Source organism: Lytechinus variegatus, chromosome 2 (assembly GCF_018143015.1).
Source record: "Lytechinus variegatus isolate NC3 chromosome 2, Lvar_3.0, whole genome shotgun sequence".
NCBI classification, from domain to species: Eukaryota; Metazoa; Echinodermata; class Echinoidea; order Temnopleuroida; family Toxopneustidae; genus Lytechinus; species Lytechinus variegatus.
Window position 1 is genome coordinate 72,578,741 of NC_054741.1, and position 13,686 is coordinate 72,592,426.

The following is a 13,686-nucleotide window of genomic DNA, read 5'->3' on the forward strand; positions in this document are numbered from 1 at the left end:
ATTACATGGAAATCACATTCATTTACATAGACTCTCAGGTCTGTAATTGCGATATATTATGATATTTTATTATTATAGTGGGACGCCATTTTTTTAGTTTTATAAAAGTGATGACTGGATGATATTTGCCCCGTTTAAATGAGACAAGGTTTTTTAGTTCTGGTATGTCACAAAAATAGACTCACCCCGATGGAATAAGCCACTTGACATTTACATTATATTCTTCATATTTATCCTTTGTGTGGAAAGTCAAATACCATCTGTATTCAGAAACCAAGGGGGTCTTTTATCCCTAGATACTCCCACAACAAATGAAATACATATTTCATAGTTCAGTGGTCACAGCTATCTGCATGAAACGCCCCAGGTGTACAGACTGTTTGCATTATTCAGTACTGTACAATGTCTTTGTTAACCAGCTCCATTCAGAATGCTATTGTTAAAGATTTCTATACTACCTGTTTCCTAGAACTAAAAATATCATTCATTATAGTTCTGATTTATTCAAAGTGATTGCTCCATCAGGAATCAACTTATCATAGCAAAGTAGAATTCCTCTACAAATTACAAAATATTTGATAAGTTTTTATCAAAGTGAATCATTTTCTTGCCATATAGCTGGGTAAATAGGATTCACTTTGCCTTTAATATATTCAGAGCAAAAAATACATTATTCTTTTCTGAAAGAGAGTGGGGAGACAAAGAAACAAATGGAGTTACACTGGTTTGAGGCCAGCCTCAAACCAAATAAAAAGGTAGACTGAGTCAGAGGTGCTTTCTAGCCGGACTCGGTCCTGCCTTTTGAGGTTGGACCCGTTATACACAGGTTGAAAGTCAACCCATGGGTAATAGGGGTCTATGATTCAAATAAACACTGCAAGTTACCAGGGACCAGGCAAGCAAACTAAATTACAAAAACAGAGAAGTAGACAGAGAAAGTGTGACCAATGAAAAGAAAGAGGCATACAGACAAAGAAAGAGAAATATAGCCCCCCCCCCCCCCCCCCCCCCAAAAAAAGGATAACAACCTGATCAGAATGACACTTTGGCATCAACGGTAACATCATCATATAAACAGCATCATTGTATTTCATAATAGTCTACACATGTAACTAACCTAATGTCAGAAGACTCTTGTTGATATTAGTAGTCTCAGAGAGGAGTTCTGAAGATGAACCCAGCTCCTTCACCTTCTCACTACCAGCCAGATCAACAAAGCTAAGCTTACCATGCTTGGTTATATATAAATCACTATCATCAGGATCGGGCTGAGAAGAAAAAACAAAGCTCACTATTATTAGGGAACTAATTATCTTGTTTCCCTTGAGTGGATTTAAAGACAAGTTCCACTGTAAAAAAAAATCACCATAAAGACAAAAGGGAACACATTTCCTACTGGTCATGATTTGATGTTTTCATCCAGTAACTACAAGTGGAAATTAGATATAAGGCAAAGTGACATTGAACAGTAAGTTTGGGTGATTTGGGCTCTTGAACTTGTTATGGTACATTTTCAAATCGTGCACTTTCAACAACAAGAAGAAACTACATGTAATATTCAGTAAAATTCATTAATAAATCGTTACATTAATGCTATGCACATATTTTCTTTAGGAACTGATTTATTAAAGTAAAGAATGAGTGATGAGTCATTCTTTCATCCATCACATTTCTTAAAAATGTTTCAATAATATCTTTCAAAGATGGCATCGAATAAAGTTCAAATCAATAAATCATGATCACACCTTATCGATCAATTTATAATTTTTGGTTTTAATATTTCAAGTTACTTTTTAAGATTTAAACCATGCTATTTCTTTCAATGTTCAAAATTTCAAACTCGGGATAAAACTCTCAGGCTATTGCTAGCCATTTTTAGTACTTTGTTCAAAAGTGAAGCCAAAAATAATGCAACTCTATAATCAAACACTACATGTGCCACTTCACTTCAAGAATTGTCCCTTTACAATTCTTAGAGGATTGTAAACTGAAACCATGACACAGTATAATACCATCTCAGAGCCCTCTATTAAACATAAATTGTAAAAATTAAAGTCTAACTGGCATATTATGTACAAAATGATACAATCAATTCTAAATCGATTCTCACAAATGTTTCTCTTTATATTATTACAAGGACCACATTTTTTTTTGTATGAACATGTTCAACATTTTATTGTTTGACAAAATAGCCTACTTATTCTCACTAGATTCATACAAATATGAAGGAGGGATATTTTTTGGAACTTAGGCGTGAACATTTTAAAGGGGAAATTAAACAAACTACAAGAACAATTGATTGAACTTCGAATATGTATCTAAAGTGGATAAAAGCACAGGAAATAACATGAATTTATCAAAATCATGATTTTACCATGTTATTTCTTCCTCCATGATTTGACTGAATATTGAAAATGAATAATGAAAATTTTATGTAATGTACATAATATTATGGGCTTAATTTTGTGTTCTTGATTACCAAAGTTCTACTGCTATATGACACATTGAGAATACTTTACTATATTACCCTTAATCTACAAATTTCTAAATAATCAAAGATATCTATTACTCACCAATTCTGAGTCTATAGAGATGGACATAATTGTGTGACTTCTACTAGAATGCTCATTTACATTGTTTGTTGCTATTGCCTTTTGACTCACACCTATAGGAAGAAGGTACATAAAAGCAATAGTGGGGAAAACAGAAAGGAAAAGACAGAAAGAAATACAGAGAGAGAAAGAGAGCAAAATTAGGAGGATGGAGGAAAGACAGACAAGAGACAGAGCCGGAAATGTAGAGAGGGGAGGGTAAGAAATAGAGAAAAAGAAAGAGAAAGAGAGTCAGAAAGACATACCGAATAAGGAGAGGCAAAACAAATAAGAAAAAATAAATGTTGGACACATCTTATTTGCCTTCTTTATATCATTTACATACCGCATTATACTCTCTTTTTCCTTACAGAACTTATGAACATGATTAAACCAATTTTGATAAACATATACATTAATAATAACCTTTCCTTGGTTGCTGTTGCTATGACATATATAAAATCCTATCGTGACAAAGCATTTCCATCTATTTCCCTTACACGACTGTATACTTACATGTACATCAACTCGTTCATTAAGCTTTCAATTAAACATTATAATTGATTTAAAGGTAAGCTAAATCCTAGAGCGAGTAAAAGTGGTCTTACTAAAGCGAGTGTTGGTTTTTGTTCCTGCCTTGCTACTGATTCCTTAACTTCAAGGAATTCCAAGGAATATATATTTCAGTGCAACCAAACCTCTAATGCACATTCAAGTATTATATAGATACACATGAAGAACTCAGTTAAAAAAAGTAGTACAATTATTTTTTTTCCTTTACAGGAACAATTTTTTTTATAAATCTTACAGTATACAAGCACCTACATCATGTTTGCTCTGAAAATTTGAAGTTCATACCTTTGTCTTAATGAGGAGCCTACCCGAATAACAGTCTGATATCCATACTTCTATTTTAATAAAAAGAGGATTCAATACCTTTTGAAACAGAGCTCTTCAAATATCAAGGTAATTTCTATAAAGCAACTATGTTCTCACCTTCTTCTAGTACTGCTAACATGTCATCTAGTGTTTCACACTCCATGACAAAGAGATTCTCAACATAAAACCCTTTATCCTTGGACCACCTCACTGGCAAAGAATCTTTACCAGTTAGATTCAGAAGATCTTTAACCTGTAGAAAAGAAAAAAAATTGATGCAAATATTCAATGCATAGATTGAGGGAAAATAAAAATAACTAAGACTTCTACATGTACATGTATGTAATCTTTAAAATCCATATATCAACAAACAGTAAGAACAATCTTTAGGCTACATGTAAAATCATATTCCAGTGTAAATAAGAAAAATCCAAATAGTACAAACACATGGAGTAACAGCACTTTTCACACTCTGTTTCTGTGTCAGCTTTATAAGTTGATTTATAGTTTTGGCAGGGGTGAGCTGAAACTGAACTTGACGTACTCTCCCAAGGGACTGTTATCACCTTGACAACAAAAACAAAGCAACCTACATATACCCCTGGGAAGGGAGGAAGATATTCACACATGTGTTCAAGTCATTTGAATACTAACACAGATAGAAATACACACCAGTTCTTTGCTGGCAATCTATCACTCCAGACTCAGGAGTCTGGAACAAATACCACTATCAGTTGTAGACATGATTCAACTCGAGTCTAAATGTGAATTTATTTTTGATAATTACATGTAGGTGTATGATCTTTTGAAGCACAACATAAACAAAAAGTATTCAAACTACATATTTACACAATTCAAGACCTACATGTAATGTACAGTAGGTACTACTATTATGTCATCACAAACATCAGTCTGTTGGATTCAGAGCATTATCAATATTCACTTTACATGATCATGTGAGTATAAACCCCATACTTCATGAGAAAGCAAAATCAATCTCATTTCTTATTCCAAAATCATTTTTTACAAAGGAACCACAAAAATACAAAATCTCTCATCTTTCCGCCCCATCCATTCCCTTGGCTCATTCCCCATTCTTTTTCTTCCTTCCATTTTTGTTATCCTTCCAAAGTTTTCCACCACCTTCCTCCATCTACTTTAATTGTATTGCCATCCCTTTAAATCCAGCTTGTCAATATGAATCCCAATAACTCAAAGTATCAAAGAGTCAAAGTATTTTGTCAGAGTCTGTTCTCGCCAATTACAGGAGAATTGACAGTGGTAAAGCTGAATAGAGTAAACCATTGTACAAATACAGACCAATTTTCTAGACTTGATCAAGAATCTCAGTGTGTTTACACAGACAGTTACAAAATGGCCATTAGGTATTTACTGTGGATTAACTGCCATTTAGCACTTCAACTCTGAATAGAGAAAGCTCTAGATGCATTCAGCATAAAATTTGTAATGACACTTGTTGCATAAAACATCATTTATATAATTATGTGTATTATGCCCTTTTTACACAGGATTTTCTTAACCCCGGACTAACCCCACATTTTTTTTTCCTTTTCACACATGCCAAATTGTTATTGCTAACCTCGGATAAGGAATGCTTGCTTTTCACACAAGAAACTCGCTAACCCCGGACTAGTGGTTTTTGTTTTTTGAGTACTTCACTCGGACACTTTTTACACACGCTACAATTTCCTTAACCCCGTACTATAGGTGGGGCCAAATTGCCATTTAGCCCCACCTATAGTACGGGGTTAAGCTTAGCCCACTTTCGTTTTACACATGCAATCTTAACCCCGTACTATTGCTCTTAGCACCGCAATTGGTGGGATAACCCTGCTTTTTTGCAGGGCCAAATAATCCCGTACTATAGGTGGGGTTAGCCCACTTTGCAAAAATGCTGTGTAAAAAGAAAGTGGGCTAAGCTTAACCCCATACTATAGGTGGGGCTAAATTGCCATTTAGCCCCACCTATAGTACGGGGTTAAGGAAATTTTAGCATGTACATATGTGTATTAGTCTTATCATTACCAGTTCTGCTTGTAACCTTTTTTTTTTCTTTTTAGACTGAGCCTGTGATATAAAGTATCCATGCACTTGAACATTTACATACAGAGGTGCTCAAAAGTCAGTGAACCCCACTGGAATGAATATATTTAAAGTTTTCACATTCTAAAAAGTGTATATATGTAATTATCAAGTCAGTGATATAAAGTTACTGGACATATAACATTCAATAAAGTTTGTGTCTCTGGGCTCACCGAATATTGTAGTGTTGTTGTCTAATGTCTACATTCAACACTCAGCATGAAGTACATTTTGTGGTGGGGTTCACTAACTTTTCAACACAACTATTCATAAAATACATGAAACTGATTGGCTGAAAATCAACTTGCTAACAACTGTAATGTACTTTCTAGCATGGTATTTAAATGCAAATTTTTCATAGAGCTTAAAAGGGAAAAGTCACATTGATGATAAGATAAGTTGGTTTCAATAAAAACAGAAAAATTCGAGAAAAATATTAGGGAGGTTCGATGAAAACAACCAACAATAACCAAGAACAGTAATGAATCTTTGCAATTTTTATTTTGTGATGTCACAGACAAGTAAATCTGCCATACTATACCTATGATTTAAAAAGAAATTTGAAATATCATTTACTAGAAAAATTAAAAATGATGTGCCATCACTATACTTTTTTTTTAATTAAAGGCTTCTTTTTAGGAGAAAATACAAAATTGCCATTGTAGAAGTTAAAATTCATTTTTTTTTAGAAGAATCAATTTAATTAATTTCAATGGCTAATGCACTTTTCCAACATCGAAATGCTGGATTGATATTCTATGTACAATTCTCATATTTTAAAGTTATCAAGCTTGGAGGCTTTAAAGTATACATTTGTACATGTAAGCTTGAGTTCTCAACGTAATATACAAAGTCCTCTGTACTTGTGATAATGAAAGATTTGTATTAGTGCACAGTTCATGCAAATATTTTGTTTAATATTTATATGTGATTATATCTGATTATTTCATGATTATCTGAGTTTATCAATATTCAATGACCTCGATTCATTCTAATATAAAGGCAAACATAAAAAATCATGGCTTTAGAACTAAATTGTACCCTGACTTTTCCCTCCATACAATACTTGAATAAATAAAACATTGATGGAACTTAACACATTAAACAATAAACTCACAATGTATCACTGATAAAGTCCACTACAGGGATCACATGTTTGGTTTGAGTATTAACAAGTCTATTAGATTGTTTACCATTAACACATTTACACAGAGGAGAAGACTTTTTTTCTTTAAGTACACAACTTCCAATTGTGTACTGTACTTGATATGTTAGCTGAGCAAATAGAGGTACTTAACTTACATGTAAGCACTACTAACAAGACAGCTCATGAAATGCAATGTACACTGTAATACACTACACAGTGTTGCATAGTTCTTGGTGTTGTTTTTTTTTTTTACCTCACACATTGATCCATAGTCTACAAAGAAAACTTGTTCTTTTCCTGTGATATCTTCTGGATGTACGTACATACATGTACATGAATTTTCTTTAGTATATTTATAATGTATCTGATGATCAGGATACTAGTATTTCATAAAGATAAATCACTGACAAATGTTCAAAAAAACACACGTGATTGGATATGAATAAATTAGTCGGTGAAAATCAACTCTTTATAAAGACTCCAATAAATGTTGAAATATCCTGACCCTTCTATTGAAATAAAAAACACCGATAACATTGTAAGTAAAATATTATCTTTTTCATTATTCTACCCACTGTTGAATAAAGATTTCAACACAAGTATTAATACCATTGCCCCCGAGGTACACTTTAGCCTTCATGTAAAGTAATAATAAAGTTAAACTTTACACCCAAATTAAAAAAACATGTCCACTGCATATTCAAGATTATATCTAGTAATCTCTTTCTTTCTCGAACAATGAAAGTAGCTATGGTGTAGCTAGATCTCTGAACTCAAATGAATGCATAGCTCATTCATTTTTAGATTCAAAATGATGTACTGCATTACAGATTTAATCTCTCAAGAAATACAATGCCAAAAGTTTTTGTTTCTAAAACACAGAGAAGTCCTAGAAAGATTAACAACAAATCCACTGTTACAGTGAGAGCAGAACAATGCTCCATCCCCGATACAGGGGGCCTATACATTCAAAGCCTATGGTCCATTTCATTTGATTGCAAACAATTCCTTTCTATGGTGTTGTATGGAGGAATGCAAGCATGACATAATTGCAATATATTAGGCATACAGTATAAAGTGAGGGTTAATTTGGTTCATAGCGGTTTACTTTTGTTTGATACGACTCCATGACAACTTGAAGACTCTGATTCTTCATGCATTAAGAATAGATCTAAACTTCTATACCTACAATCCTATAGTACAGATACCAGTCTAATTCAATGTATATACTACACATATACATTGTATGTTCATCCCTAGTTGCCTGGTTCTTTCCTTATTGACAGATTCGGTTCAAAAGCTAATTTTTATATAATTGTGAACGGTAAAAGGGGATGGCATTACCTACATGTGATCCAATTCATGCAACATATATGCACACCTTATGTAGGCAATATTGCAATTAAATCTTTCTGTTTTTGGATGACCAAGCAGTTAGGCTAGATCTATAGCTGAAAAGAAAGTTTATCTCGATCAACCCACAAAATTGTCCATCCTCTTCTCCTTCCCTTTTTTTCTCCCCCCCCCCCCCCCCCGTCTCACCCTTCCATCTCTACACCTCTCCCCTCTCTCCCTCTCTTGTTCATTCTCTCATTTCTTCTACCCCAACCTCTCCTTCACAACCCCCACTCAATATATTTCTCTTTCTTTCTCCCTATCCTCACAAGAGATTTAGCTAATTTTCTTACCTGTTCATTGTAAATCTCTAGATAAGATGTCTTGATGAAAAAAGAAACCTTAGGCCGTAGTCTGATCATATCAAAAAGGTAAACTAGCGAGTGTTGAATCAGACCCCAAGCATTCGTATTCTGATAATGTAGCCCATCCTGAATAAGAATAAATTAAAAATATAGGGTTATTCACAAGTACATTTTTAAAAACAAAAACAATTTATTTCTTACTGCAAACAGAAAAACAGCATGTACCTCCAATAAAAAGAGAAAGGAGTGTCCCTTTCAACCCCAAGGACTTTAGGTTCAGAACTTTTAAGAAGTAGTATGAATTATTTCAAGGAAGTACATGTCAATCATTATATGAATAAGCAATGGATAGGCTGATGATGCTATGTCCCCTCTTTCCTTTTTCTTGTATTATTATTTCATGAAATCATGATTATTTCACGTTTTCATACAAGTGTGGATGATTGATATATCTCCCTTGTAAAATGAATTAGAGCAATTCCAATTTTTCAAATCTGAATTTTATGAATAAACTTTGATATACACCAGTAATATAATAAAAATAATACATGTAAGTTGGGGTATGCACATTATCATACAGACATGCATAGAAAAGTTTCACCGAATTAATAGATAACTTTAAAAAGCCATAATTTTGTAATTCCACATCAGATTCTGATGACATTTTCACTGCTCACTTTGTCTGATTTTATCTCTGTTCAAACTATTATCATTTTTGAATTTCAGAATTGATTGTATTTATATTAACATATGACAAAGATAAGCTAACAATTAACATCAATCATACTCTTTCAAACTTAGGGGAAGAAATATTGTAAAAAGCTCTGTGCTGCAATGGAAGTTTTTATCTAAATAAACCATTTTGAATTGAATTGAATTAACCTCCCTCACCGATTTCTGTGGCCCTGTAATAGTGAAAGTCTTTCCTGACCCTGTCTGGCCATAGGCAAAAGCAGTGCAATTGTATCCTTCTAGGGCCATGTCAACCAGTTTCTTCATACCACACTCATCCAGTACATCCTGCTGCGTAGCTTCTCCACTGAACACATGGTTAAAGGTGAATTGCTTGTTTTTATCACCCTCCACCTTTGAGACAAACACCACAGGAAAAAAGAGAATGGTAATTCAAACTAAAAAATAAAACATCAATATCTTGATCCCACTGAAAAGAATGTCACCTGGGGCCTGTTGCATAAAACTTTTTACCTGAGAAAACTCTGGTAAAAACTGAAAATTAAGGTTAGTCTGATTTCTGCCATTGACTTTAACACAGGGCAAAAACTCCGGTAAAAACAACCTGAGTTTTCTCAGGTAAAATTTGTTTTATGCAACGGGCCCCTGGTAAGCATTTCATCAAGCATCATACAAGTGATTTTCATCAATGATTTGCCCCTAACCAATATGAACATCAGATGATTTCAGAAGCATATAACTATTACATTCAAAAGAAAACCAAGTAAAAAATGCTGTACATGTTTATGTTACTTCATTTGTATGCTACAGCATCAAACATAAATGTATGTACATGTAGACTAAGTTCAGCTCCACTGTTAAGCTGCCTTTATTCAGTGAATTTAAAAAGGAAGTCCCAGTCATTGACAGTAAATAATAATAATTATTGTTAAATAATTCAAAGGAAACTTCATAATAAAACGTGAATGCACAGAAAGTTTCAGAAACCACTTTTTTGAACAAATCAGTCATTCTTACTGCACTATAGAGCATACAATATCATACCAGACTACCAGTATCTCCTTTAATACTGAATTTGATTAAGTACAACCAGATATAAACCTGCAAGATAAATGTAGCTTGAATGATTCATATTGCAGGCATTGCTTTGATCCTATTAATTTCCACAATCAAATAATAAATAATTCAATTTCTGGCTTCTTTGGTGACATGTATCACTTACCAAGAGACTTTGTGGGTTCTGTACAAGGACCACATTACGATCTCCTCTTTTTGTTTCCTGCTCACTGAGTGGCCGAACTCTGTCAAGAAATATACAAGAAATACATCTATGTATAGCTATATAATCCAAAGCCCGTTTCGAATATTTAAAACAGCTGCTTTATAATAAATTATTGATTATTAGTTAAATACACGTATTAAAATTTCAATGCTTGGAAATGTGTCATTTATTGCATTTCAATTTGATAAATTCAAAGAAATACATGTATGTAATCATGTATTAATCATCTTTGACATAACCATTCTAAGATTTTCATGCCATTTTTAATTGTTTTTCGGATCTCTTTTGCAACAGATAAAATTCATCCATCACTTATCAAATCTCTAGATGCCCAAACAATATCAGTGCACATATTTCTATTTTACATGTAATAGGCTTACTGGTAATAAGAAATTGACTTGATAATTAAGAAATCTCAAAACTTCTATAAAAACTGGCACAGTGATACAAAGAAAGAGGATATCATTCATATTCATCAATGAGTTTTTAGTATCAAAAAGGGTATGAATCCACAACAATTATCTCTTAAAACTTCCTGCCACATCCTGATCATGAGTTCCTTTTGTTTCCCCATTAATCAATCAATGACAAAAATCGACACTTCGTTTTGTGTCATGTTTATTGTTGAATTGTGTGTTTATATCACAGGCAATTTGCTCTCTTTTATGTAACTACTGGAGTGTTAAATAGTAAGTCATTTAAACAATGTCCATCAAGCGCACAGGGTGTGTATATTTCAGTGTCTAATGGATTTTTAGCCAGCTACGATCCCCAAAGATAAACCATAAATTAAAAAAGGCTATCTACCTACCACGCGTGAAGCAATTAAAATGAAATACACCCATCACACCGCCAGGTGATGATTCTCATTCATTGCTCACGATCTAGCCTCTATTTAGGGAAGCGATCAATCAACACTTCGCACCGAGCAGCTGAAAAATCAGCAAGATTCGTATTGTGCCACTCCATTGGCCTTCACACATCTTCACTGACAAAAGAGCCATCTCAGAAAGATATCTTCATGGGTTTCACCAAAGTGACTTCTATCTTTAGCAGCCCTACTCCACCTTTTTTTTTCTCCTTTCCATCTTAACATAATCGGCTTTCGTTTCAAATGAGACTTACATGTACATGTACCATTTATCTGCATGCTAAAAAGTCTGAAGCAGTTCTTTAAAAGTGCATGAGTCAATTACAAAACTGTTCCAAACTCTCAAAACAAGTACAGAAAAAAAACATGAATCAGATCTCATTTAATTGGAAAGAAATGGTGAAAGGTTGCTGTACTTGTACATGACTGTTTACATGCTGATGTATGAATGTTCTGAACATGAATCAGATCTCATAATTGGAAAAAAATGATAAAAGGTTGCTGTGCTTGTAAATGACTGTTTACTTGCTGATTTATGAATGTTCTAGAACTAGAACTTTCAATTGACACACAGTATGCTTGCAAAAGAATGAATTACTTGCAGTTTACCAATTTAAGCTACAACTACATGTACTTTCATTTCATTTCCAACCCCATTAATTTTGTCTTATCTTAACATCAAAATCAATCATTAAACATTAGTAAGTCACAACCACCTGAACATTTTTAGAGTTGATTTGAATAAATAGGGGGGAATAGAGTTGATTTGAATAAATAGGGGGGAATCAGACAGAAACCCAGAAAATTTCATCACAAAATAGTACATGTACATAAAGCAAGAAAGTTAACTTTCATTCATTTTCATTTAACATAAAATGTGTGTAACATAATCAGCTTCTTTACTTGCATAAAGCCAAGGGTATTTGATTTCTTATTTTACATTCATTTGTATAGTTTTAAGTCTTATACTTTTTTAATTACTATACCCTATAGAGAAATCTAATCATGATTATTCATCTCCAATAAAGTAAAATTTGCATATCAAACAAAATAAATGACTGGTGATGAAAAATTTGGCTCTTTCAGTCTGTAGAAATAATGTGTACTCACCTTACAACCACACTGACGTTTGCACTACCCCCATCTTCTATCTCTCCATCATCAAGCTGGGAATCTGATGCTGAAACTAATGTGCTCCTGTTGTTACAAAGAAATAAATCAATGCATACATGAATGTATTAGATTGTTTTCATGTTTATCCTCTTCATTTTTGTTTGAAGGGGAGGGTGAAGACTGAATACTATGTCATGGCGTTATATTTGAATGAAACAAAAGTTTCAATGACTCAAAAACTTTCTCTAAATTTTGCTCATCACAAAATTTTCCCGAGTAAAATAGACAACTTCTTACAAAGAAGATGTAAATTTGTAAAAACATGCGGAAATAGAGAAAAACAAAAAAGAACAAAATATATTTTACTGTAGAAAAAAATGCATCATATTCTCAATGAAACATGGAAAAAAAATCCTTCACGGCAAATGTACATGTTACACTACATCATGAAAACAATAAAACTCATAGAAAAACCACTGAACAAATTTTCCTCACTCAGGCTTCATGACAACATAAAGTAACAATGAGCAGCAAATCAGAGATCTGTGCATTTGTACTGTTAGTACAATACATCTGTATAGACTTACCAGTAACCACAATAATTTGATCTGCTTCTGCACATCAATTTGAATTGAAACTTTTATTAAAGCTAGCCTGTAGTAAACAATTCTTTGGTTCTTTTGTCAAGTGAGCTGCACATATGAAAGGAACCCGTTAACTATCCTTCAAATCCCTTCTTATATTATCATTATTGAAAAACAGGCAGGGTAATGCATCTGCATTACTTAGGTTGCAGAAACCATAAAACTGTTTGTTCATTGACCAGAGGGGACAATTTTGGTGGCATCTGAGCTGTGCTGATCAATGTACTACATCTAGGCATTATGTCTTTGATTTTTTTAATTAAACAGCAGACAGGACTAACAACTAGAAGAAGAATGTTCTTTTCTTTTCCATACAACCCCCCCCCCCCCTACATAATCCAAGAAGAAAAACAATGTATTGTCAAGGAAATAATCAAAACAGAATCAATTCTAAAAAATGTGGCTAAAACAAAGATTGATATTGTTTAAAGTATAATTGCCTACTACATGTATCTGTCCATCAAGTAATTCCCGTCAACTTTCCAAAAGCAACAATTTTTGTAGTTTTACTTGAAATATTTGTGATTAGACCCTTATAAAGTAGTTAGGGAATAATCTTTGTTGGCTCTAACAGTGTATCAGTTTAAAAATGTGATTTTTTTTGTGTGTGGATGATTTAAATGTCAGATTTCTTGAATTATTATTGGGAATGTGAATATGTTA

At 33.3% G+C, this 13,686-nt stretch overlaps 1 protein-coding gene across 3 annotated transcripts in view; it reads right to left on the reverse strand.

The window, feature by feature from the left end:
- The window catches only part of LOC121408934 (kinesin-II 95 kDa subunit-like), a 42,824-nt gene that overhangs the window by 8,286 nt on the left and 20,852 nt on the right, over positions 1 to 13,686 (reverse strand). For all 3 annotated transcript variants that reach the window (XM_041600655.1, XM_041600654.1, XM_041600656.1), the window contains 7 exons: positions 12,377 to 12,463; positions 10,336 to 10,414; positions 9,312 to 9,506; positions 8,409 to 8,546; positions 3,588 to 3,723; positions 2,574 to 2,665; positions 1,118 to 1,268 (listed from right to left, as the gene is read on the reverse strand). In XM_041600655.1, the coding sequence (XP_041456589.1) occupies positions 1,118 to 1,268; positions 2,574 to 2,665; positions 3,588 to 3,723; positions 8,409 to 8,546; positions 9,312 to 9,506; positions 10,336 to 10,414; positions 12,377 to 12,463 (878 nt within the window). The remainder of the gene's footprint in view (positions 1 to 1,117; positions 1,269 to 2,573; positions 2,666 to 3,587; positions 3,724 to 8,408; positions 8,547 to 9,311; positions 9,507 to 10,335; positions 10,415 to 12,376; positions 12,464 to 13,686) is intronic.